This window comes from Sander vitreus, chromosome 2 (assembly GCF_031162955.1).
Source record: "Sander vitreus isolate 19-12246 chromosome 2, sanVit1, whole genome shotgun sequence".
NCBI lineage: Eukaryota > Metazoa > Chordata > Actinopteri > Perciformes > Percidae > Sander > Sander vitreus.
Window position 1 is genome coordinate 30,732,815 of NC_135856.1, and position 27,971 is coordinate 30,760,785.

Sequence of the window (27,971 nt, forward strand, 5' to 3'; positions counted from 1 at the left end):
ACCTTTGTCGATCTGAAATGAAGACAGATTCAGCAACTGCACGGCCTATTTCTCGCGTAAAATGTTTTCCGAAACACATTTCGGAGAACGATTTTAGTACAATATGAGATCGTATTCTGAATGAGTCGCCATTAATGGCCAGTTGAAAAATCCAAAATCCAGAAGCAGCAGCCAGACCCACGTGACGCATTCGTCCAATCAGCTGCCGTTTTTCATTTTTTGGGCGACAATACAGAGTAGCGCCGCCTGCTGTTATGGAGACGTATTACGTCTCATTGCTTTGGTGTGTTCCGAGGCACTTTTTTTGACCAACTCGGGGAGACTGATCAGTCAAGCTGCCTTTTCTGCCAACGGTCGGCCGTCTGGTTGGTGTGTAACTGCCTTCAGACTTTTTAAGACCCCGTGGAAACCCTGTTTATGTGTAAAACCGGTGGGGATCGATTAAAAAAATAATAACTGTTAATGCAGCCTCAGGAACAAAGTACAGAATGCATCACCTTGCTCTAAAATATGTAATATATAAGTCATGCATGTTTCTTAGCTTTGATCTAATACAAACAATTACCTCTGTCTCTTTTAGAAACAGTTGGGTGACAAATTAAAGAAACTTGAATAAATTAGTGAAGAAACACAACCAATGCAGATGCTTTCATACAGGGAATGGTGGGGGTTATGGGGCAGCAGTCTCTCCCAGTTCCTAGGGTGTTTTCCCCTTTCCCTTGTGTGCCTGTCAGTCTTCTCCTGTCTGTGCGTGTAGATCGAGGGGCGTAGTCACTCAATCACCGGTGGCTCTGCCAATCATCAAGCACAGCTGCTGCCAATCAACTACTCTCCTCACCAGTACGAAAGCCCTGGTTGAACCGAACTCACCATCTTTGCCAGATCGTTCCGTCTACCTGTGTGGCAACATGGCCAGGGGTCTCATTTATAAAACTGTGCATAGGATTCTTACTAATTCTGCCGTCAAGTTTGTTTTTTATAAATCACAACCTTTGCGTGGGAAGTGACGCCATTTTGTGCGCACGCCACGTTTATAAATGAGACCCCAAAAGACTCCAATCTGAGTTAAGTCTCTAGTCTGGCCGCTTAGTTTCAACGTTAATGGATTGTCTGCTCTTCTGCTCAGACCTTCTGCACTATCCACCTCAAGACACGTGGCCTGCACCACTAGTGTTAGCTCTGCTGCCCGCTCATCTTCACTCTGTCCCTACGCCCCCATTCCGATCTGGAGATTAAGCAGGCCTGGTTTGGCCCCTAAGACAGGGGCCTCATGTATAAACCTTGCGTATGCACGAAAAGGTTGCATACACCGTTTTAAACATGAGGCCCCAGCTCTCTGGACTCATTACTGCCTGCACGTTCCTTGGACCTCAGTATCAGCCTTGAAGCCATCCAGCTTCAGCCCAGTTACTCTCTTGTTGCAACCTAATCAACCTTTAGTATTTACTTTTCACATTAAAAGGGTAATTTCAGGTTGTTGTTTTTTTTAAAACCTGGACCCCATTTCCCCATGCATTTGTGTCTAATAGACTGATGTGACCAAAAATCTTTGCCTGTGCTGTATCTGGCTCAAATGAATACAGGTGGTCATCGAACTACAATGACCTCATCCACATTGTCGAAATCCTTTAACTATTGAGCCATGGCACTGACAATCTTTTAGATAACAGGAGCCTATCATTTCTGTAGCCTACTACGAAACAACAGACTCCCAGAATGCCTTTTTCTCAACTCGCGTTCTACTCTCCACACCGCTGTCTTCGGACAAAAAGTCACCTCATGATCGATAATGTTGTCAAGACACTTTTAATAACAATCTGAGCCTGTCAGTAGCACAATTGCCCCATTAGGTTATGTTTACATGCACATAATATTCCAATTTTTGCCCTTATTCCGAAAAAGACGATATTCCGACTAAGCTGTTTACATGGCTAATCAAAGTGAATATTCCACTAATATTCCCGTTTACATGCAGCCGTGCAAAATAAAAAAATTTCAAAGTTTACCAGCGGTGTGGACTTGTTGGACCGTGCGAACACAGCGTCCCTCTTTCATTCCTTCAACTAGCTTCTTGAAAAGGTCGGCATAGCGATGTGTGCTCATATCCAAAAACCTGTTGATATCCAAGTCTTTGATAATGTTTAAAAGTAGCTGTGTTTCTCCATCTCATCGGGTCTCCAGCCTTGCAAACTGTTGGCTGCTTGGTTTGTGTACAGCAACCATAGCAACGTACAGAGCTGACCATAAGCCTTAACCCCGATTGAGACACATATTCTAAATGCGCTGTATACATGTCCAAATAATGCCTCTAAAACCAGAATAATACCAGAATATCCCACGTCTTAATCGGAAAATGCTATATTCGGAAAAAAATTATTCGGAATATCCAACAGGAATATGCTGTTTACATGACCTGTATCAAATTCGGAATATTGTCATATTCTGAATAATAGTGGAATACTGGTGTGCATATAAACATACTCATTGTAGCTTGGTTTGCGCCGGCCTGTCATTGCCTTTAAAGACACCTTTTAAGCTGCCTCTCTGAGTCTCGTGTTTAGTCTCTGTGTTTTGGGTCAAAAAACTGCAGCCTAACAGAGGGCTCACTGAATGGTGTGATGAATATGAAAATGATGTGAATCATATGCTGTGGCCTTCACAGTCACCAGTCAAGCCAACTGAACACCCATGGGAGATTTTGCAGCTCTCCACCACCGTCATCAAAACACCAAACAAGGGGATATCTTTATGAAGACTGCTGTTCATCCCTCCGGTAGAGTTTCAGAGTTGTACAATCTATGACGAGGAGCATTAAAGCTGTTCTGGAGGCTTGTGGTGGGCATCACTAGGACACTCTGTTGATTTTTCCTTTAATTTGTCATGCATTTGTATATCATACCGGTATCTGTATTTCTCCTAGCGCAAACATGTTTTTTTTTTTTATTTAAATTGTATTTATTTCATTACTGTTATAGTTAGACTCTCCACAGATTTCAACCTCTGTTTGTCCACATGAATGCTCCACATCCTGCTGCTGCAGTGCACAGTCGATGCTGTGGAGAACTCAATGCGGTGAACTATGACTTGACACAAAACCAGAAAACAGTCTGCCACAGAGAACATGGCAACCTTTAGCTGCTGAGTCCAATCAAGTGTATGTCCAGGTATGCATGCGTGCAGATCCATTTCATTTCATACATTTACATATCTATGTGTACTTGAGTATTTGTATGTCCGTGCATGCTTTGGGTTGTGTATGTGTGTGTGTGTGTGTGTGTGTGTGTGTGTGTGTGTGTGTGTGTGTGAAATGAATGTGTCTGGACCGAGGGGCAGACTACTGCAGCTCATTTTCTATTATCTTCAAACTTCAAAAAGACACCTGTTATGTAATTCAGAGTCTTCCTGTCAGATTGACTGAATGCTTTTTGATTTTTTTTTCTCCACAAGCTGTGACTGAGGTTTCTCAGGCATAAAAGGGGCATGAATCTTGCTCTGCCCACGAAAGGGCGACGTAAACTCAAGAGTTCAAAATCCGACCATGACACTCTCCAGAACTGGATCTGTGAGGATTTCTTTCTGTGATGTCAGCAGTAAAGAGAATAAAAAATATCTGAGAGGGAGAGAGAGAGAGAGAGAGAGAGCGAGAGAGAGAGAGAGCGAGAGCGAGAGAGAGCGAGAGAGAGCGAGAGAGAGAGAGGAGGGGAGAACACAGGGCAAAAGTGGGAGATGAAGGGAAAAAAAGGGAATGTGGAAGTCAAGGAGAGAAAGGAAATAGAGACAGAGGTGCCAGTGATTAGACAGAGGAAGGTGAGAGTGTCGCTTTGATGAAAAACACACACACACACACACACGGGGCTAAGTTAGCGGCTGCAAGTTAAGAGCTCCCCTAGTGAAAAAATGATTTAGAGGTGTGTGTGTGCGCGCATGTGTGTGCAGTGGACATAAAAGCACACTGAACAGCAGAAGCACAGCACAGCCTAGTGGCAGAAAGACTGAGAGCCTGAGGCAGGACGAGGTATTAAGTTAAAACTCCCCCTAGATGACTTTAAATGAATTTTAAATGATTATGTTTTTAGAGACAAAAAAAGCAAAATGCTGTTTAAAACTATTACCCATTTGACAGTTCTCAAACCGGTTAAACTGCCACTAATTTTCTGTACCCACATAACCTATTGAGGGTCCCAGCATGCACAGGACAAGGGTACACCATAGACTGCAAATGTGTAAAGAGAAACTAAAACATTAGTGATCGTTAACTTAGTTCTTTGTATTGTCTTAAAGTCTTGCAGCCACTGATAAACAAACAAGAAAAATCAACAAAATAATCAGAAGCACGTTGGGCCTGATGCAAGAATATTTTTGCATGCTTATCTTAAACCTCTCGTACTTTTTTCTGCCCATACAGTATCTCACAAAAGTGAGTACACCCCTCACATTTTAGTAAATATTTCATTATATCTTTTAATGGGACAACACTGAAGAAATGACACTTTGCTACAATGTAAAGTATTACGTGTACAGCTTGTATAACAGTGTAAATGTGCTGTCCCCTCAAAATAACTCAACACACAGCCATTAATGTCTAAACCACTGACAACAAAAGTGAGTACACCCCTATGTTAAATTCCCATAGAGGCAGGCAGATTTTTATTTTTAAAGGCCAGTTATTTCATGGATCCAGGATACTATGCATCCTGATAAAGTTCCCTTGGCCTTTGGAATTAAAATAGCCCCACATCATCACATCCCCTTCACCATACCTAGAGATTGGCATGGGGTACTTTCCATAAGATCATCTCTCAATGCAAATCAAACCAGCTATTAGGCTAACTGAAATAAAACCATGCCAATCTCTAGGTATGGTGAATGGTATGTGATGATGTGGGGCTATTTTAATTCCAAAGGCCAAGGGAACTTTATCAGGATGCATAGTATCCTGGATCCATGAAATAACTGGCCTTTAAAAATAAAAATCTGCCTGCCTCTATGGGAATTTAACACAGGGATGTACTCACTTTTGTTGCCAGCGGTTTAGACATTAATGGCTGTGTGTTGAGTTATTTTGAGGGGACAGCACATTTACACTGTTATACAAGCTGTACACGTAATACTTGTAGCAATGTGTCATTTCTTCAGTGTTGTCCCATTAAAAGATATAATGAAATATTTACTAAAATGTGAGGGGTGTACTCACTTTTGTGAGATACTGTACATGTGTGTTCCAAGTTGGATTCAGCAAACTCTTAAAGGGGAACTTCACTGATAGTACATGTTTTAGGGAGCATACTGTATACATACAGTATGTGAAAACCACCGTACAAAGCATTTGGTGTCTCCAGAGGGAGCTGCGCAAAGTCTAATAACTTGCCTCAAGTGATGTCACTTGATTTAGCATAAGTTGGGGCTAAAGACTAAAAGTTTAAAAAAATGAAAGAAATCTGGGGCTGATACACCAAGCAGACGGCAAAGAACTAGTGGCAGACTCTGGCGTCGTCTCACGTCTCCCGACGTCGCCTGTGTCTTGGCCAAAAAGACTCCGTTACACAAATGATGAGCTCTGCCTCACAGCTGAGGAGTTCAACTTTCATCTGATCACTGAATATTTTGCTTCTTGCGCTACTGCTCTTACAGGACAGGCGATGCTGTAGACGCTCAGTCCTCTGTGTGTGTGTGTGTGTGTGTTCTTGTTTAACTACATTTGTGGGGTCCAAAAACCGGGAATACAGTATACTTGTGGGGTCCCGGCAGCTTTGTGGGGCCAAAATGCTGGACCCCACAAGTTTAAAGGGCTTTTTGAGGGTTAAGGCTTGGTTTTAGGATTAGGGTTAGAATTAGGTTATGGTTAGGGTAAGGGTTAAGCATTATGTCAATGACGGGTCCCCACAAAGATAGTGAGACGCACTATATGTGTGAGAGAGAGAGAGAGAGAGAGAGAGAGAGAGAGAGAGAGAGAGAGAGAGAGAGAGAGAGTGTGTGTGTGTACCTGTCTGATGGGCTCTGGGACCCGGTAGCGGCAGCAGGAGTGTGTGAGGCGTACAGCTGTGTCCACACTGATCTTGTGGCCAACGGACACGTACACCGGCTTAGAGCTCTTGTCAGAGCTTCGCAATGCCTGGACAAAAAAAAATAAAAATAAAAATGTCTCCAGTAACCTGTTTCCCCACGTCTCCCTCTCCCCTCTTGATTGTGATCGTCAGACACATTTAGTAGAGTTTGACTTTCAGCAGGGTGGGTGTTCTTTGAAGTCAGCAGCAATAAACAACACCTCTGTAAAAAGAATTTGTTTCTGTTGTTCTTGTGTTTCTGTCCTTTGCCGCACCTTTCCAAGCACTTTGCCTGAGGCGGCTGCGAGCGGGAAGCTGTCTCCTCCTTTCTGCAGAGCAGCTATCTGCGGGGGCAAGGAAACAACAATCAAAGTCAAAAAAAAGATGCACGGCGTGCCAATACAAATAGCAGCCAACCGCACCAAGCTGCAGTGGAGGCCTCTCGCCTTACTCTCCAACGTCCGTGCGACTCCACTTTCATTGCCACACATTTGGAGCTGTGGTATGTTTTAAATCTCCAAATTGAGAAGAAACTATAGTATTCTTTTTTTAAGGATGGCAAATTAAGTTCTTGATTAAAAAAAAATACATAGTGATTTACCAATTGCTTCATATTTAAATAAATAAATGTAAATTGCCTACTGAAACTGGAAGAAGTGAAAGTGTTGACAACCTGATGAATGAATGAATGAATGAATGCCTTTATTGTCACCGCATGTTCACATAAAACAAAATGTCCCGTCTCTCATAAAAGAAAACTGTTCCCATTCACTCTGCACAAACACACTCACACATTATGATACAATCAATCATTACAGTTACTATTTAAGATGTTGTATTGTCTGTACAGTCATGTGTGTCCTTCTTTTATGTCCTAAGATGTTTTGTTGATCTTACGTTTATGTCTTGTCTCTTGATTTTATTTTATGTTGATTTTGAAAATGTTTTTTTTCTGTTCCGTGTTTGTGTTGTGAAGCAACAGATTGTAGCTCTATGCCCAAGACAAATTTCCTCTCAGGGACAATAAAGTGTATTCTATTCTAAAAATAGCTGTTAAAAAAAAGGTAATCTATAAGATAAAGTGCTATAAGATGAAGTGCTGTAAAAAAGGATAGAGTGCACATGCAGTTGCTCACGTAGTTAAAATGATTGTGGTGGTGGGCGGGGGATGGAGGGGGATCTGAGGGGTGAGAGTTAAAAACTGCTCCTCAGTCTGGAGGTGATGAGAACCAGGCAATAAAACAAAAATGCTGTTAATATGACTCTGTTACTGTGCCGACTTTAGTGACATCAGTGTCATTACATTACAATGCAAAACCATTTGGATCAAGTAGCTGCTGAGAAATAAGGTATGCCAAAGCCTACAGCTGTTATTTCAATGTGTTCGATACATATTAAAACAACATTTAGGTAAATCTAAGTAACAGATTGGATAGGAGGACTCGGATCGGGGCAAAAAAAAAAAAAAAAAACTTGATCAGGACATCCCTAAGGATTATATCTAATTTTGTATTGTAAAGAAACATCTAATGTTTCCTGGGCTAAAGAAGATAGAAAAGATATCACTCTATGACCTCTTCTCAGCATTTAACCAGCTCTTTTCATAGCTGCCGCTGAGACACTATCGAGCCAATTTACTCCTAAACAATAGAAAATATATCTTCCCCCTCTCAGGGGATAATATCACTACTTGAGCATGAGAATAAGAGGTCCTTGGAGTCAATAGTGGCTTCCTTTTAGTCTAGTTTTAAATCATACAAAGAAAAACTAACCCATAACGCTTAAATCAGAGTCGATAACACTGACTGGCTACCACTTGTTGTTCAATAAAAATCCTAAATAAGACTAAACCTGGAAGATACTTCATATTTCTGATTAGCGGATCATGAACTCCGGTTAATTGCGTTGTTTTTCGTTTTCTAGAGGAACTCAAGTTTTGGTCTCGCTGTGGAAGAGACGGTGCAAAGTCAGATGTAGTGATGCGGGCTGCTGTTGACAGGTGTGCTGTGGGTTATGGGCCAGAGCAATGAAGGGAGCTTAGCCTCCATGATGGATTGGGTGCCTGTTCTACTATGACTGATTACAGCAAGCAGCCAGCGGGGAGACAGGAGGGGGCACACAGGGCCTCCGATCCCGACTGGGATGAGGCCAACAGTGAGTGTGTGTGTGTGTGTGTGTGAGCACATATGTGTGTGTCTGTGCGTGTGGGAGCATGTGTGTGTGTGTGTGCGTGAGAGAGAGAGAGAGAGAGAGAGAGAGGGGGGGGGTTTGGCTCCTGTGCAGCAAGAGTAGGACTGAAGCCAGAATAGCAGAAGTCAGAAAGACAGAGCAAGTCATCAATAACACTAGTTTGAGTTACAGCCAGGCTATCAGTGAGAAAGAGAGAGACAAAGAGGGAAAAAGATGAGAAAAAGAAAGTGAGAGGGAGAAAGGGGATGGAGTGGGAGTAGATGGGAGATACACTGAAGGTGAAGATAGAGGGAGAAGGAGAGCAGGGAAAGAAACACAGAGGACGGAGGATCTGAAGGACGCCAAGCAGCGACGAACCGCAACAACAAGGATTTCATTTTCCAAGTGTATAGAGGACAAAAACATTTTTTTCTCCTCTTTCATCCTTTTTGTTTTATCTCCGACTGTCTCAGAAAAAAAACACACTGCACTCCCCCAGCTTCTACTCAAGCACAGACGCATTTCATTTACATCTGCTGGCCATTCAGCTGCAAGACAACATACAGTCAGAGGGACTGAGCAGGTATAGGGGACTGTTTTGTTCAAGAACACTTCAAAAGGATGCGTAGAACCTTTGATAGAGTGTGCATACTTCATCTCAAGTAATTTGGTCCACAATTCAGTGCAAAAAAAAAAAAAAAAAAAAAAAATCTCTTTCATATCACTTGTTTCAAGAGTCACGTCCCAATCAACAGCTTGAATCTATTAGTTTTAATTCTTCTGTATTTTGGGAAATACATGGCTGCCATTAATGCCGTATTTATGTCATAGTTTAGACCGTAATAAAAGCAGAAAAACTGTTCATGTCAGTCTGCAAGTTGGTGAAAGGAACTACAAGTGGCAGCTACAGTATATCTGAATAAAATGTAATATTAACAGCAATACAATCAATTCAGCTCATTTAAAAGAAGCTATGCAACGGTTATATGTATCTACTTGTTAATGAACTGCTGAACATCGCAAAATCAGCTCATTTAGGCTATTTAAAATGTAAATGAGTATAGAGAATAGACTGTATATGAAGATGGACGATGCGTCTCCACTTCCTCCCACTGTACAAAAGTGAAGTCGAAATATCCCGGATACGGGCGTTGCCATCTTGTAATTTTGGAGCCAGAGTCTGTGGAGAAAGGATCGGCGGTGGAGCCGCGGTATAGAAGTCCCACCCATACACCTACCTGCCAAGTCAATCACAGCTGTCAATCATGATGTTTCACCCCATTTTCATAGCGTCAAATAACTAATAAAAAACAAACTTATCAGAAAACTTAACACTTCAACTAACATCAGTGTCATAACAACTAAATGACAGAAACCATATTTAGGAAGGTGTACTTTGATTTTTCAGTTTGGTCCATGTCCAAGGCGGATTTATGCTTCTGCGGAGGCTCTATGCAGAGCTTTCGCCGTAGCCTGCGTAAGTGGCCTGAGGTTTATACGCCATAAGGGTTTATACTTGTGCGCTGGTGTCTGCGTCGTTCTAGAGTATCTCTGTAAGAGAATAGCAGGGCTGGGATGTGTGTGTGTGTGTGTGTGTGTGTGTGTGTGTGTGTGTGTGTGTGTGTGTGTGTGTGTGTGTGTGTGTGGTAGAGCGAGTGAGAGAGTGACGTGATCAGCTTCGGAGCGAGTACCGACTCTAGAGGCATAGTGAGAAAAAAAAACCCGGAAATGAGTGGTGGGGAATGCGACTCTACCAAGCCACGACCAAGCGGACCAGTCACAGTTGTTGTGATCTGCGTGCGTCCCTGCAATGTGTAGTAACCTTTTTCGAGAGGTGCACATCAGGCTACGGTGTAGGGTCCCGGCGTAGGATACGTACCTACGTACGTACTCCCACGGCCTGAAGGAGGGGCGGGATTCAAGACCTTTACCACAGCCAGCCACGAGGGGGCAATCCAGATGATTTGGCTTCATTTATACAGTCTAGGCATCTACCCCTGGTATAGAGCTAGAATTAAGATGTGGTTAGCCTAGCTAAGCCTAGTCTGGTTCCGTCTAACGTTCAAAAATACACCAACAACTCTGCAGCTCACAAATTAGCATGCTGAATTTTGTTTGTTTAATCCGTACACAAACAGAAATGTAAAAACTCTGTAAAGTAAAAGTAAAGAAATTTGCAGGAGGAGTGTGTGTCGTCTTTCCTTAGTCGTTATGCTAAAGCTAGGCTAACCACTTTCTGACTCCAGCTAAGTACTTAACACACAGACATTAAAATGAGATAGATTTTCTCATTTCACTCTTGGAAAGAAAGCAAATAAGCATTAGCGCAAAAGTGTACAGGCACAAATGCACCACACATGGCTACCTCACTGTGATGACAAGACTCGAGTCGCCTCGCCCGGCTGTTGTTCGCTAAACGCTAAGCGCCTAGCGGCTCCAGCCAAGTACTTAACACATGAGAGGGATTTAGAGGTTGTCATCTCACTCTCAGAAAGAAACCATTTAAGCATATTTCACAAAGTGCTGAACTGCTACTTCTTAAGAAGAGACAAGGATAGGAGGACAATCTCTGAAACCACAATGTGTATTTGCACATGGACACAACTACACACACTACTTTTGCGTAAATGGGACTTGGCTTGGGAACCGGAGGGTCGTCGGTTCAAGTCCCCATACGGACAAAGTATGGAGAGTGGACCGGCAGTTGGAGAGGTGCCAGTTTCCCTCCCGGGCACTGCCGAGGCAAGGCACCAAACTTCTCTTCACCAAAGATTGCATGTGTGTTCTGTGTGTATAAATAGGGGTATGCGTAAGATACATGTCAACTGCCAATTACATGTACCTTGTTGATTGACAAATAAAGCTCTCTTTCTGGAAGAGTTACAGCTTCACATTAATACCTTCTGTGCTCCTGATAAAGACACACACACACGCAGGCAGGCAGGCAGGCACAAACACACACACACACACCCCTTTACTCCCGATGCTTGCACATTTAATTACAGAAACTGAGAGAAAGTTCTCTCTGTAACCTTCACAAACACTCTGTCTGCATGTTGGTTTCTGAAAACTCTGTGTGCTGGCAGTGTTTCTGGAAACTCTTTCTAATTGAGTACGGCAGCATATTGCTTGTCAGTGGTACATGGCGGTGTGCGTTCAGATCCAGTAATGGCTAATCTTGTTTCATACGGGCTCATTTTCTGAAATGTGGAGCCTGATATGGCGTGTGTTTCAGTCTACTTTACAGCTAATTTCCTACCAAGCGCTCAAATGCCAACGCTCGTGTTGACCTGAGGCGTCGCATCTCTGTGCCGTGCCTGTAAACAAAATTAGTCGGAGCCCCAAAGAGTGACAATTACGTCAATATGAACGGGGAGAGGATTCTAAAATTTCATGCACAACAACTGATCCGAAAGGTGAAAGCTTTAGTCCAAAAATGCAGCATGGGCGTGTAGCGCTGATGCTGCCCCATAGCTAAAACGAACATTTCCAAACTACTAGGATTAATATCAGTAGATATGCGTGCCTGCATCCTCGAAAGTAACTTTGTTCTGTGGAATCAAAGAGGTCCGATTCTTCCCTACGGCAGGGATCAACCAACACTTTCTGACGCCCAAGCCACTAACAGTAATTGAGGTAGATGGATACACTCCTACAGAGAATTTAATTAGTATGTAACATTACTACATCAAGACAGCTGGGGTTAGGAGCAGAGAGTCTGTTTGCCGGCTAATTGAGTTAGCAATGGATGAGATGATTGCTAGAGCCCTCCATGCTGGTTCCCTTGGAAACCTTTCAATAGCACTTGTCATCAGCATTACAGGAAATGCCCGTCACTGCTCTTCTACGGATGGACACCATCTACAAGGCATTTGCATAACGATATTTTCCTCAGGGAAAGCACTTGAGGTCAATTATCATCACAGTCACCTCAGAGCCAAAACAGGGTTCAAGCTCCTTCTATGACAAGTTCCTCTCGCCTCAAGATCCCATTTTAAACTGTTTTCCATTTACTGCTCATCAGGCAGTATTAACTTTGACTTGTTTTTATTCTTTCCTCAACAGGTCACTGAGGCACCAGACTGAAACAAAGTGAACATTTGCATATTAATGATATGCAGTTTCTGCTGTCCCACAGGTACACTTCATTGACCAATAGGCATTTGTTCCAGCTTGATTTGTATTCATAAAGTCACAGGCCTCCTTGTGCATTAGCTACACAACGAGGCCTTGGCTTGTAATAAAAGTCACACTGTCAAAACAGCGTACACACACACACCAACACATGCGTACACACTCGCATGCACTTCTGAATAGACATGTAGGTGTGGGTTCACATGCACATTCAAAAGTAATTGAGGATTCTGTTCTTGGCTTTGTCCCTCTCTGACATTGCTTTGCTTATTTTAGAAAGCAGCGAGCAATAAACAGAAAAAAGCAATTGCATTTTGATAACTTAACTAATTCATCTATTGACTTGTCACGGTTAGCAGCTTTTTTTTTTTTACAGAAACAGCATTTGTACACGGCAAGAAGGAACACAATGTATGATGTAGCTCAGAAATAATCAACAGGGGGTCCGGGACCCCTAGGGGGTTCTCAGAGTTACTGCAGGGTGGGCGCCAAATTATTATTATTTATTATTTATTTTTTTTATTTAAAATGTCTAAACATGAATCCAACATATTATTAGCAAATATAAATGAGCCTATTTGGCTACTTGTTGCTTAGACCAGCGGTTCCCAATGTGGGGTCCTTTAACAGAGGTTCCTCAGAGGGCCACCAAATTATTGTTTTGAAAGTTTTATTAAAACTTAAAATGTGACCCCAAACATGAACCAAACATATTATTAGCAAATATAATTCAGCCTATTAGTGAAAAAAACACATTAATGATAGGCTTACTGGCCTATAGGTAAGGTAGTCACTAAGGTAGCCATCCACAGATACAGTTCATCCTAAGGATTCACTATTCCACATGTATGTTTAACATTAACATGACTTGCCAACAATTCTTATTTTAAAAGCTTAGTATTATGCACTAAAACGGTATGTAAAAAGGTTTTAGGCCGCCCATCAAGTTGTTGTAGGCCCAGTTTTATATGCAACTTAATTTTATACAATATATGTAGTAGGGGGTCCCTGCTCCGTCTCTCTTTCAGTTAAAGGGGTCCTTGGCTTAACAAATGTTGAAGAACCCTGATGGAGCTTTTTTACATTGATGAGCAACAGAGTGACAAAACTCTACAGCACAGAAGGGAAAACAAACAGACGTACAACTTTGTCAAGTGTGGAAGAAACCTGTGAGTTCCAGTCGAGTCTCACCTGTGACTGGTGCTCTTTACTCTTGTACACGCCCTGCACCTGCAGCAGGTTCTTGGCCACGCCCACACACGGCAGCCCAGACAGCACTCCAAGATGACACGCCAGGCCGAACTCTGCGGGGTCCAAACAGGGACTAAGCTCAGAGCAACCGGAGACAATATTAGTGACTTTGTGTGATACAATTAATAAATATATTTTATGGTTGCATGATGACAGCCTATGACAAAGTGGCTGAGATTCACTGCACTTACCACTTGTCCCTTGTGCGTGTCTATATAATAAGTCTGTAATAAGCACTGTAAATAAAGATGCACTGGTTGGAATTCAACAAGTCTGCTTTCCTCTTCTTTCTTTTTTTGACCCTCTGGCTAACACACAAATTCAAATCCAAAAAGTAGGCACGAATAGCACAAACTCATTCCCTGGGTCAGTAGTGACCAGTATGACTGACCTCTGTAGTGGAAGAGACCATTCCCATCGACAAACACCACCTGTTGAGAGAGCACACACAGCACATACACAACGGAAATTAATTTACCTATATTACAACACAAAGCTATAGCTGTTGTCTTTTCATATTTAAAACATGCTAAATAGGGAGTACAATGTGTACTAGGAGTGCTAGGAGTTCTGAGCTTTTCCAGGGTTGTAGGTCTTTGTCCAGCAGACATTCAGACATGCCATAGCAGTAAAAGCACAGGTGTAATCAATACTATTAATCATAGCTGCTGAGTGGGGGGGGGGCATCATTAATGTTATTGGTTCCAGCTGTGCTTTTCCTAATCAAAGTTCAAATGCCTACTGTGAAACTTTTTCCTGCTTGTTTTAGCACAATCCCAATGTCCACACTAAGAGACTCACAGACTGTGAGGAGCGTTCTTGCAAAGTCCGCAATGGCTTAAAGTGTGTAACTTTCTTATGAACGTCTGTTGCATTCAAGCCATTGCCAAATGAGTTGATACAAAGCTAATTAAAGGACAATTCCGGCGCAAAATGAACCTAGGGGTTAATAATATATGTGTACCGAGTCGACCATTCTCTGGGATATGTTTTCATGCTAATCAAATGCGTCTCTAGCTTAAAACAAGCTAGCGCAAAACCGGTGATTAGCTTATAACGCTAGTCGTCGGGGCACAGGAAAAGTAAAAAGAAATCACTATTTCTATACCACTAACAAGGCTCAAAATAGCACCACACTTCAACGGTAGCATAATGAGGGTCCCTACATGTAAACCGAAGCATTTAGGAACTTTGTAAGTGTACAGACAGTTTATTAAAAAGATTTAGAAGTTTATAAAGACTGTACTGTTCGCGTATACAGGCAGGTGCCATCTTGGGAAAACAGTCATGACCAGTCGAACCACGAACACCGTGCAACCGGTAACCAGTAACATAGCTCAAACACAGCATTCGTCGTGCGCGGAAGGCTTGTATCATGTGGATGCACAGACAGTTTTGTTGTCATTACTTAGAATTCCTCATGGGGGAGACAGAAACTACGCACTATAGCTTTAAGGCTGTCCGACTATCAAATCTTCAATTGCATGAATGGCTCTCTGGTAGAGATTTTGAGCCCTTTCCGTAAGTGTGCATTTCTGCAGACTTTGCCTGAGGGAATTACCCACAATTCGTAGCATTGTGACGTTAAATACGAAAGCCCGGAAACGGTAAAAACTAACGACGGTAAACAGACATGTAAGGAGTAACCGCAACTACTTAAAGGAGAATTCCGGCCAATATTTACGTTAATCTTGATCGCTATAGATACGCGAGTACTTTCGATAGAAAAAACTCCGAGTCAGTGCAGGCAACACGGAGTAGCTGCAGCTACGTACTACAAACGTCCCCTGAGGTTAAACGGCAGCTGTCGGGGCAAGTTTTAGAGTGCCTTTGTGCCTCTTTTGACAGACACAAAATGCAATTAATATGTCTGTGCCACATGAACAGGACCCTTACGTGTCAACAAGATGCATTTTCAACTCAGACATTGTTTAAATTCACCTACCCTGGTCCCTGTCTCGATCCTGCCGGTAGCTAGCTTGCCCTGCTAGCTGATAGCCATTAGCCGTTAGCTGCTAGCTGCCGAGCTACCGAACCCGAGTGTAGAGATGAAGACGAACGAGAGACAGCGGGGCAACAGGCAGATGAACTTGCTGCTCCAAGCGCACGCTAAAGCTAGCCTTCAGTAACTGGAGGACATAGCAACACCACCGCCGCTCCGTGGATTGTTATTGGGATGATTATCCTAGAAGCCTGGCTGAATACACTCACCGGAGGGCAGCTAGCAGCTACTACCGCACTACTGTTTTTTTTTAAGGGGGAATACACTTCAAGACGTGACATGACCTGTCCTCTGGAGGACATAGCCACACCACCGCTGCTCCGTGGATTGTTATTGGGATGATTATCACAGAAGCCTGTCTGAATACACTTACCGGACGGCAGCTAGCAGCTAACGGCTAATGGCTATCAGCTAGCAGGGCAAGCTAGCTACCGGCAGGATCGAGACAGCGACCAAGGTAGGTGAATTTAAACAATGTCTGAGTTGAAAACGCATCTTGTTGACACGTAAGGGCCCTGTTCATGTGGCACAGACATATTAATTGCATTTTGTGTCTGTTAAGAGGCACAAATGCACTCTAAAACTTGCCCCAACAACTGCCGTTTTAGCTCAGGGGACGCTTGTACATGTAGCTGCAGCTACTCCGTGTTGCCTGCACTGATTCGGGTCGGGGGTTTTTCTATCGAAAGTACTCGCGTAGCTATAGCGATCAAGATTAACGTAAAAATTGGTCAGATGAGTAAACTGATGATTAGACAATGACCCCCCTCATCCACTCTGTGAGGCAAGAGCCTGGAAGACGCTCAAATCAGGCAGTCGGTCCCTTAAGTGCCTTGGCCGTGCAGAAAGTAAAAAATAAAAAGGTCCCAAACCCACAATTGTACCTAACATGTTTTGGTGTTGTCAAGGTAACGTAATATGTCGCAAAGTGATGTCCCATTCCTATTTATACCATTTCAAGCCCTTCGAGCCTCTCGCACTCAAGCACTTACCAGATGACGTCAATTTAGTCCCTGAGGGTTCAGGGCTTGGGGGGGGGGGAAAGGGCATTGGGATTGAGCGCCACAGTCTGCTACCACTGTCTGATACAATAGAAGAGCCAGGTCTGAGCAGAATCAATCACCGGCAATCCCCGCCCAATGCGTGCCGGTTAGATTTGTGTCATGCACACGTGGGCAACGATGACCTCACGAGATCAAGGCAGTCGCAGTCTTGAGAGGCAGGCAGGCAGCGCAGTTGCTTTCCACCGACTGCAAGACCCAGGGCATGATGGGATTTTTTATTGTCGCTTTTTGAATCGGAGGGATTTTGATTGCCATTTGTCTGATTTAAAGGCTTATTCTGTACAGAACACATGTAGTGTGGCATGAGTGTGACGTTTAGAAGTCAGAGAGACTAAATCCCTTCAGATTACAGATCATCTACAATGTGTCGTTAATTAAAATCAGCAACAGATCGCATGCAGAGCATTTTAACAGCTACTCTGTCATGATAAAAACAACTGGAGATGGTGAACAAGCTGATCTATGGGTCTGATAACATTTTATTTAATCGGACTTAAAAGGAGATCATGGACTCGGCTGACCTGATATCACTCGAGCACGTAGAGTGTGAGACAGCACAGTGTCTTTATCCTGAGCTTCAAAAGTATGAGTTAGCAGACTCTTAGAGACATTATCCTCACACTGACGTAACTCTTCCAGCCCGACCACAGCGATGACTTCTAGAAGCCAAAGGGTGACTTTACAGACATATTTTGAAGACTCCCGTCAAAGGTTGCAGATTAAGGGAGCGTGACTGCATCTGTCCAGGGATAAATGTCAGTAGAAGTCAAACTCAGTGTGTGTGTGTGTGTGTGTGTGTGTGTGTGTGTGTGTGTGTGTGTGTGTGTGGGCTTGTTTAACTATATTTGTGGGGTCCAAAAACCGGGAGTCCAGTATACTTGTAGGGTCCCGACAGCTTTGTGGGGCCAAAATGCTGGACCCCACAAGTTCAATGGGGCTGTTTGAAGGTTAACACTTGGTTTTAGGATTAGGGATAGATTTAGGTTATGGTTAGGGTGAGGGTAAGGGTTAAGGTTAAGCATTTAGTTGTGATGGTTAAGGTTAGGGTAAGGGGCTAGGGAATGCATTATGTCAATGGCGGGTCCCCACAAAGATAGTGCCACAAAGCTGTGTCTGTGTGTGTGTGTGTGTGTGTGTGTGTGTGTGTGTGTGTGTGTGTGTGTGTGTGTGTGTGTGTGTGCATGCGTGCGTGCATGGTGACAGAGTGAGAGAAAGCGAGGGTGTGGGCTGTGACAAACAGAAGTGAGTGGGTGAAGATGAATTAGAGGCTTCCTTTTTGAGGAACAGTGAGAGAGGGAGAAAAGAAGAGCTTTGTCACTGGTTGCAATTCGTTCAGCGGGTTTTAATGTGCGTGAAGTAAGGGAACGTTTACACCATTTAAAAAAGCCCAATAGTGTCAGTAAGTTGTCAGTCTTGTTGGGTGTGTCAGTAATTTAGAACTCATTTTAAAGTCCAGAATTTCCATTCACTTATCCCTTCCATTGAGTTAACCCTGGATATTTAAAAAACAAAAAGACTAAATTCTCCCAGTCTCATCTGTGCTGTAAAATTAAGCCTAGCATTGTGAGCCGAAGTGCTAGAGTTAGCAGGTAACATTAGCATGCTTACAGTAAGTATGTCAGCATGTCATAGCTACTACTGATTCTAATGAAGCTCAGCGCAAATTCTTTCAGGAAGACTTCTAAATTACTTCAACAACAACACCACCACCAAAGGTGAGCAAGGAGACTGAGACATCTTCTTGTGCCCACTGTTTTGGGGATTAGAGATGTTCGGATACCGACACCAGTCTCGGAAAAGCCTCCGATACCGCCTAAAATACTGGTATCGGTAAGTAATCGAGTTTATGCACCGATACCATGTAATGTAGCCCCGAAGAAAATCTACTTTAAAGTAGTTTATTTATGTTTTTTTTCCGTTAGGACTGACCGGATAATAAAAGAAGGTCCTATGGCGTATGTTTTAACACGCTGGTATCAGATCTGTAATAGGTATCGGCCGATACGCAAGTTCAAGCGGTATTGGGAAGGAAAAAATGGTATCTGACCACCTCTAGGATGAACCGTCTGGATACATAGTAGCTTCTCTCTGGTGCCACAAGTAAAGGCCCTGAACACCACACAGGTGTTTTCAGTTAATCTGGCTAATTAGACCTCTTCCCAGATTGTGTGGGTGTGTTTAGACTGATTGACCGACATCTTCCTAAGTCTCCTGTTAGCTTTGTTGCACCTGTTAGGGCAGGACAAATGACATTCTTATTGGTAGAAAAGAGCTGTGACCTAGTAAATTCCCATCTAAGCGCCGACCCACCTTCAACCTGAGTAGAGATCTAATCAGCCAGAATAACTGAAATCACCTGTGGGGGTGTCAGATAGCCTGGCTCCGCCCTCCTACCTACTTCCGCTCAATTTTCCTTCCCCTTCAGTACTACGTCTGGGTTTGCGGTATATTCTTGAGTACGATGACGTTGACAGCTCTGTGCTTGCAGGCTCTCGGAAAGAAAGCATAGGAGCATGCTTCCCAAAGTGTTGAAAATGAAGACTTATTTGAAACCAAATCACTTGTGTGAAGAGTTAGGGTAGGTGCAGATTTGCAGACGCTTGTTTTCATGCAAGCGAAATGAATGAATGTCAAAAATCAGGGATCAAAAGGACTTGCCACGCAACGAAAATCGCCTTGGGAGCAAGTTAAAATATCTTAATGTTAAAGCATCAACACCTTTCGCATATTCTTCCACACATAAGTTTCACAAAGAAGACCCAAATCAAGTCTAACACCTCAACATTTTTACAATTATACCAAGGGCCTGAAGTCATTTCAGGTACTCCTCTAGGACCTTCATGAACTTTTCAATGAACTTTTCCACTAACAGGAAATGTCCTGACTACTAACTACAGTTACAACAAACAGCCTGTTAACAGGTTGAGCAATGTAATTTTGTGATAAATACTGAATATGACCCAATTAGAGTGTGTGTGTGTGTGTGTGTGTGTGTGTGTGTGTGTGTTAGGGCTGCACAATTAATTGCAATTTTATCGAAATCACAATATGAACTAGCGCAATATCCAAATCGCAGGGGGGGAGGGCAATAATTGGGCAAAATATGTGTCAAACCCTTCTGCCTTAAATATCATGCTGCTGAGACGTCCCAGCCTACAAATCCTATCCTACAGACTAAAGAAAAAAATCTTTGTTCGGTACGGATCCTCACAACTACGGTTGGGTACCGAAACGTGGTGCCAATAGGGCACCGGTTCCGACGTAAACGGTCGTAACGAGACCGAACAAGAATGAATATTTCGGTGCCTGACTTTTTTCAGAAGCATCGCTGCACGGGACGCTACATTACCGTTAGATACAATGGTTAAAATACTGACAGCTTACGTTAAGCGGTGTAAAGTGTGACTGTATTTCCAACACCAGGACATAACAGTCTGACTGTTTTTCTGCCGTCGGAAAAACACAGACGGTGCGTTCACTTGAAACTCACCAGCCTTGTGGTGCATTTGAAGTTATTGTAAAATACCCTTTTCCCATCTGGTGCTTGTTTTTTACCAGCAATTTACTTGTGAAATAAGTCATTGTAAGTTATTGTTATTACATTATTAATAAATAATTTAATTGTGACCATATGGCCTTAGCAATAAACAAGCCGTTCTTTAATGTCACCAACTGTCGTTTTGTGCTCGTTTTTTTATATTATATACATTATAAATATATATATATATATATATATATATATATATATATATATATATATATATATATATATATATATATATACATTATAAATATATATATTTCCGTTCAGGCACCAGTTCGTGCACCGGCACCACACACTATAAATCTTTTATTTTAATATTACAATGAAAATGAGAATAATTATACAAAAATGACCTTTTCTTCCAATATTGTGAATCATATCGCAATCGCAATATCAGTCAAAATAATGGTAATTAGATATTTTCCCAGCACTAGTGCGCGTGTGTGTATGTGTGTGTGTGTGTGTGTGTGTGTGTGTGTGTGTGTGTGTGTGTGTGTGTGTTTGTGTGTGTGCAAAAGCTGACCTGAGGCAGAAGGTTGGGGTGGTTCCTCTCCAGCCGCTGCAGAGCCTCCAGGAGGAACGGGGTTTCTCTGAAGGCCAGGAAGCCAGCTATGTAGGGGGCAGTCAGGGTCACCATCTGACTGTCCTCATACAGCACCTGGGAGAAGATGAGAGGCCACAAACACATGTTAATATCACAGGTTGGTACACTGATCCCCTAGCAGCTCGCCCATTGTGACACACCCTGAATAACAGTGTCTCATTCAATTCAGCGTAACAACAGCACTGGGTTTGGTGGAGCTTCTGTCTGTGTTCAGGTGTTGCGTGCTTGGGACAAATGCATCCGCCCCAGTGCATAAGTAAAGGTGAGTCCACAGACGCACACACAAGCTGTGCAAGATAATCACTAACATCCCCCATCTGGAGCAAAAAAATGAAACATCTGTTACTTCTTGTTGATTTAAGGCTGTGAACATGTTCTGAACATCAGACTGCTGTTTAAGTTGCCTGCTGGGTTCAGAAGTGGACACTGTTATAAATGATATAGCTTTAAAATGATATGACATGGATTTTGTCTGCTACAGCATGCATATGTTGCTCTGTAAATCTCATGGTCTGTGTTTTGCTTTGGGTAAAAAAATCAGTACCAAAAAATGTTTATGTTCAATTCTTTTGGTTTCATGACGGTGCCCTCTTTTTGAATGCTCTTTTAAGTTGGCATTTATTACTTTCAAATAAACTTCAGAAGACGTAAAAGCAAAATTTAAAAAAGAAAATCAGGTCTGCCTTTGTGCGTTATTTCTGTGACACAATCACTTGTCATTTCTGAGCTGAATGTTTTGCATGTTGCCGTCTGTTTGGACCATATCACAAAGTTAATATCCATACTTCCTCATACTTCTCACAATGAGATTGGCTGCTGGCTGATGGTGGAGGCGAGTGCTACTGGCAGTGTTGTAGTCAAGACTAGAGATGTTCCGATACCATTTCTTTGCTTCCCGATACCGATTCCGATACCTGAACTTGCGTATCGGCCGATACCGAGTACTGATCTGATACCAGTGTGTCATATATTTTATTATGTTTTAACAAGTGTATACTACTATCCCTGTATGGATGTGATATTATTTCTATCTTTGTTATCAGTCTGGCTCAGGTTGAACTCTTTGTGAAACATGAACAATGAATGCCACAGAACTTTCTTTAATTATCCAGTTTGACAGTCAGTTATAACGGAAAAAGAACATAAATAAACTACGTTAACATAGATTTTCTTTAGGGCTTTATTACGTGGTATCGGATCGGTGCATAAACTCCAGTACTTCCCGATACCGATACCAGCGTTTTAGGCAGTATCGGAGCCGATACCGATACTGGTATCGGAACATCTCTAGTCAAGACCACCTAAACCGAGACAAAGTCCTCACCAAGACCAGGGTGTATTGAGACAGAGTCAAGACCAAGACCAAGACCAGACCAGGGCGAATCCCACACTGCATGCCACGATAAAATGGGGAAAATGCTAACTATAGGCACTCCTGGAATTGATCTTAAAGATCCACATTCCCATAAAACAAACACCCACAGAAAAAAAAATTAAGATTCCTCTTCATTCACCTCTTGTATTGCTATAGGTGTATCATGTGAAATGCCTGAAAATAATCAAAAAGGCAGTTGTGGTCTTGGAATAAAATCCAGAGTCCTCTTTATCTGAGACAGAGAGAGTAAAAATGCGGTCGATTCCGGGGCGAGACCTTCAAAAGGTGGTCTTGAGACCGGTCTCGAGACCAAGACCGATCTGGAGTACTACAACACTGGCTACTGGGCTGCAGTCGTTCAGGCAGAGGGTTTTGGTCTTTTTTGAGGGGGATAGGGACAACGGTGGTCTTCTCGAAACATGTGGGGACTACAGAATGTACAATGTGTAACAGTGACAGGTTGGAAGTTTGTGTGAAGACATCTGTCAGTTGGTCTGTACCTGCCTTGAGAGCAGGTACAAATCCAGCTGTAATGATTAGAGGATTAAACACTAAAGGCGCTGACACACCAACCCGATTATCGGCCGTCGGACAGCCTGGCGAGGTCGGTGACTCGAGTCTGTTCAGTGTGTTCCGTGCCGTCATCAGTAGGAGGAGCCGTCGGGTTTAATTTGGGCCGATTTGACTTGTTGAATCGGCCAGTGGGCAGTCGGACTCAATGACCAATTTGATTGGGGAAGTGCTAGCCCTTGACTAGCGAATCAGTGCACGAGAAAACCGGAGCTGACAACGCCAGTATCTTCTTATTACTAGCCATCGTATTTTCTTCTGTTCAGCAAGTAATGACAACAATGATCCTTCTTGACTACTATCAACACTCTGATGAAAACAATGACTTACGACAGCATGCTCTGCGTTTACTAGGTCTAGAGAGACGTTCCGTCATTTCCAGTTTAAATTTTTTGGCCGACAATACAGATTAGCGCCGCCTGCTGTTATGGAGACGTAATGCGTCTCGCGCACGCGCAGAACGTACACTCAAGTCGGCGTCGCTTCGGTGTGTTCGAGGCATTTTTTTGACCTTGGGGAGCCAACTGATCAGTCCAACGGTCAGCCGTTAAGTACATTTTCCTGATGATACTTACATACTTTTACTTAAGTAACATTTTCAATGCAGGACCTTTACTTGTAACAGAGTATTTTTTCAGTGTGGTATTAGTACTTAAGTAAAGGATCTGAATACTACTTGTAACTGCCTTTGTAAGTTGAACTGAAACCGTGCATAGAAGGTGTTAAGTTATGTCAATGGCAAATATTTCTGTGACACACTGTGTGCATCATGTTACAAATAGCCGTAGGTGGCAGTGTTAGAGTAAAATGAAATCAAGCAGGGAACATAATCCTATTATTGGACAGCATATCTGAACATTTCATTAGCCTTGTTGGGTCCGTGTATCAACAACGTACAGTGACAAATGTCATTAATTATAATGGGTTACATAATGAGAAGATGCCAGCAGCCCATGCTAATGCACAGATAAATAACAGGGAGGAGGAATGCGTGTGAAAGGCTGCACACAAAAAAAAGGAAATGAAATGAAAAATTGGGACTGCCAAGGTCACTTTAACAACAGCCGGTTAACAAGACCGTGAGCTGTATTGTAAATTAAAGCTCGGGTCCCCGTTTATTAAGACTGCTTTTTATGCTTGGCAAGAATTTTAAGTGCTTCGGTTGGCTTAAAAAAAAAATGTAGTTGGATGAGATTAGACACCAACTTTTTTGGTTGAGAATATTAAAATTCATTACACCCATGAGAGGGAGTCTCAGGGGTCAAGTGATTAGAAGGTCGTTTTGGAGTATTTAAAAAAATACCTGGCTTTTCACAGGTACTTCATATAATTTAATTATTTGGCATTTCTATAGCATAGTATAACACCCCCAACCACATTTGTTTTGATTCTATATTGGTGATCCTCCTGTCCTCCTCTTATGTTTAACTTATGTTTTCTATGCATCTAGTCAATCAGGTCCCACTTTTGTCTAGCTAGGACAAAAGGAGTACCTGACTCTATACAGTACACGTAAATGTGTAATATGCCAGATGTTAAGGTTGTGTACTCTGCTGTATGTGCTGTAAAAGAAAAAAAAACATTAAACGTGAATTCTGGTCGATTTCAACCCGTAGCTCTGTTGTTTGTAAATTTGGAGTGCTGTCAGTAGCAAGAAAAACGAAAACAATCGGTGCTGCCTACACCGTGTTATCCAAGGGGGTAAGCTTCTCCTCACAACGCAAACCTCCTATGGCGCCATTTTGATGCTAACAAGCCATCACCTCCCGTTAGCATTCCATTGACTGCCATTCATTTTGACGTCAGTTTGACAGTGAATAACTTTACATCTGAAGCGTTTAAAGACTCCATTTGACCATTGTTTATTTCTAAAGAAACACAACAATGTATAAAAGGCTCCATTACCTTGTATCTCCCGTTATGGCTCCGTAGCAGACGTTTTTGTAAAAATAGGCTAACGATTGTGTCATAACCACGGGACTTACTGTCGCATAGTAGAGGAATTACCGTACAGTACAGGAGAAGATCGCAGGCAGTTTGGACTTACATTAGCTGTTTAAGTTAATTTCTAATGTTAACTAGCATTTTAGTTAGCAACAATTAGCCTGTTTCCATGTTATCTCCTTACATATACCTACACTCTCCGTCTCTGCAAGATTGGGAATGATTGAGATTTCTCTTGACACAGCTACCAGAAGACTTCCAACTTTCAAACAGGTTGCTCACGTCACATTTACATCGTCTCTCTCAGTTGGAGTGCTCAGCCATCACTGGAAAAGTGATTCTAAAGGCCTTCACTGGTCTGCGTCGAGAGCAACGGGATCTGTTGGTCCATTCTTATATACTGTCTATGGTGTTATCTGTCTATTAGCATTTTTCCCCCCAAAATAACGATTTGCCGTGGTTATTTCCATAGTAATGACTGTAGCAACGAGCTGTAACCTGACACCACAGCTCAGCCTGCAGAGTGGCCGGCTGGAATTCAAAAGTTCAACAGCTATCGCGCATGCGCATAAGGTAACCATAGCAACGGTGGAGCTTGTTGGCGAAAGCAGAGAGAAGCTCACAGAGCTGACAGACGGAGTTAGATCAGGAAGAATATGAGAAAATGGTTCGAGTTTGTGTTAAATGAGCATGTTCTAGACCTAGGAAAAGAGTACTGAACAATTTTTTCTTTGTACACTTCAGACTATGTTGCAGCATGATTATGTATAAAACCACACACTGCACTGTACATACTTTACATTGATTGTGTCTAGATTGTGATATTGTAATTTCCTTTTTGTTGTTGTTGAAGTAAAGACACAAAAGCACAAATGAAATGTGTACTGTTATGTTATAAAACCACTGTATATATAATATATTATAGAACTGTAAAATGTACTTATTTTTACAATTTACTTATTCAACTTTACTTGTAAAAATATACATATTCTTACTTTTTCCTAATAGAACTGTGCAATTGCACATCGGCTTGGAATGAACTATCCATCTGAGCTGATATTCTACACTGACACAATCTCGTTATTATCCCCGTGTTGGTCTCTCTCTCAGCTCAGCTGACAGTCTGTGAGTAAAAAAAAACAAAAAACAGCTGGGGTCAGGTTACAGCTTGTTGCTACAGTCATTACTATGGAAATAACCACGGCAAAAACCACGGGGGAAAAATACGTTTTGGAATATAATTAGATTGTATGAGTTCGGCAAACGACTAGTGTGGACATCACCAAAAACCAGGAAATAAACAGAGGTATGGATTAACACAACTTTTATGCATTTCTGTCACAGCTACTGCAGTCAAATTTGATGTGTTCCCTCGTTAGGAATAACTGCACATGGGTAGGCACTTGTAATGACATTTTGAACATGTTAAGAGGCTAAAAACAAGTCTAAAACTTGCCCTGTTTAAGCCTGTTGGCTGCAAAATCTAGCAGGAGGATAACACGGTGTAGGCAGCACCGATTCTTTTTCGTTTTTCTCGCTACTGACAGCACTCCAAATTTACAAACAACAGAGCTACGTGTTGAAATCGACCGGAATTCTCCTTTAAGTAATTAAGTTAATATGGAAATAGGAAAACAGGAGGAAGCAACAGCTCTGAGAAACATAGTTGGTCCCTGGTACTTGAGGGTACAGCTGGACATTGTTTCCTAAAAATCCTCTGAGAAAATCCCATCAACCAACAGGTGGACATCAACACAGGACAACAAAAACCCATTTGTTTTAAGAGTCAGATATAAAGGAAACTCAAAAAATTGTAGGCAGGATCACTGGACAGGCAACAAACACAGCTTAAATAGAATCTGTTTTATTATAAGGAAGTTCATTATCAGAGGGTCGTAGTCAGAAAGTAATACGAGAAATGATCTAAGGTGAGAGAGAAATATTTCAAATTACTTCAGTGGCTGCCAAAACCCACCAGACAGCCTTGGTGAAAGAATGAGTCATTTGAGTAAAGTGTTTACATGCAGTTAGCTTTAAGGATTCATAAAGAAGCAGTACTGTACATTTACAGTGATGAAGCCTTGCATTCAACAATCAAACAAAGAAAGTTAGCAAGACTACTTTAAAGGCCAAATCTAATATTGTGATAGTGTTTTACGTCAATATATCTTCACCGTTTGTCATCCTTTACATTTTTTTTTCATAAATAAATGCTATTGGTCACCCTTTACGTTTGCCTGCGGGTTTAACAAATATTTAAACAGGGACGAGGCAATTTCGTCTGACATCATTTGAGGTAAATAGCTCAATCCAATTTTTTTTTTTTCCTTAAAAACAACGCTTTTGGACATACAAAGTTTTCACCCAAAAGCGACGATATATTGTATATATTTTCATTTTACATGTTGAATATGTTCGGTGATCTTTCTTGTCTCTGTTGTGAAAATGTGACATTGCCTGGCAAATGCAGGTTCTGTCATATAAAATATGTAAGTGGTAGAACACTGTGCCACGGGACTCAGCAAATGCATTCTGTTCCCACCTGTCACCACTGGAGGCCAACAGAGCTTTAGAGATGTCTTTTGTCTTGCTGTTGTCAGATATAGTCAGCTCTGCATGGCCTGGGTATGTATAAAAGGCTTGTACTTTAACTTTCTCAGCATCATTTCTTATTACTGCTTTGTATGGCTGCATGGTGCAAGAAGATAGCTCTAATCTGTGTTAATTGACTGTCTGTTGTTGCTTGCATGGCTTCCTGTACTGAATGTAGATCCTATTGATGTGTAACTGTACTAATGTCCTGCTACTTCCTGTCGCTCTGCATGGCTTCTTGAGAAAGCTTATTTGTTGCTCTAGCTGTCTTTATGCTATCTTCTTGCCTTCTGTCTGTACATTTCAACCTGTACTAATGTTTCCTGTCGCTCTGGTCTCGAAACATCTGGCCAAAGGACTACAGTTGAAAATTAGCCAGCTGGCTAACACTGGCACATTTACAGATGTGTTGATTCAATGTCCTTTATAACTAAAATAAATGAAATGAAATGAGGTTCATGTGTAATAACTACTGGGTATAGTGAGGGGACAGCTCACCTCCAGGTCCGGGTAGCTGAGTACCACGAGCTGGGCGCAGGCGTTGACATCGTCCCCTTTGATGAAGGACAGGTCCACCCCTCCGACTCTCTCCAGGCCCGAGAAGTCTGGACTCGTCTGCCAGTCCTCAGTGTCCTCCTCCACCACCTGCTGCCTGAGACGGGCCTGCTCGCTGCACAC

At 42.3% G+C, this 27,971-nt stretch overlaps 1 protein-coding gene across 6 annotated transcripts in view; it reads right to left on the reverse strand.

The window, feature by feature from the left end:
• LOC144527559 (endonuclease V-like) overlaps positions 1-27,971 on the reverse strand; it is a 100,386-nt gene that overhangs the window by 63,027 nt on the left and 9,388 nt on the right. For 3 of the 6 annotated variants that reach the window (XR_013502835.1, XM_078265707.1, XM_078265699.1), the window contains exons 3-8: positions 27,792-27,963; positions 20,732-20,866; positions 13,990-14,029; positions 13,539-13,651; positions 6,320-6,388; positions 5,984-6,112 (exon numbers count right to left, since the gene is read on the reverse strand). Coding sequence is in view for 5 of the 6 variants with exons in the window: in XM_078265707.1 (XP_078121833.1) it covers positions 5,984-6,112; positions 6,320-6,388; positions 13,539-13,651; positions 13,990-14,029; positions 20,732-20,866; positions 27,792-27,963 (658 nt within the window). In the remaining variant the exon portion in view is untranslated. Of the gene's footprint in view, positions 792-5,983; positions 6,113-6,319; positions 6,389-10,783; positions 10,999-13,538; positions 13,652-13,989; positions 14,030-20,731; positions 20,867-27,791; positions 27,964-27,971 lie in introns of those variants that run through there. The other 3 variants (XM_078265720.1, XM_078265729.1, XM_078265736.1) reach the window with 3 other exon arrangements.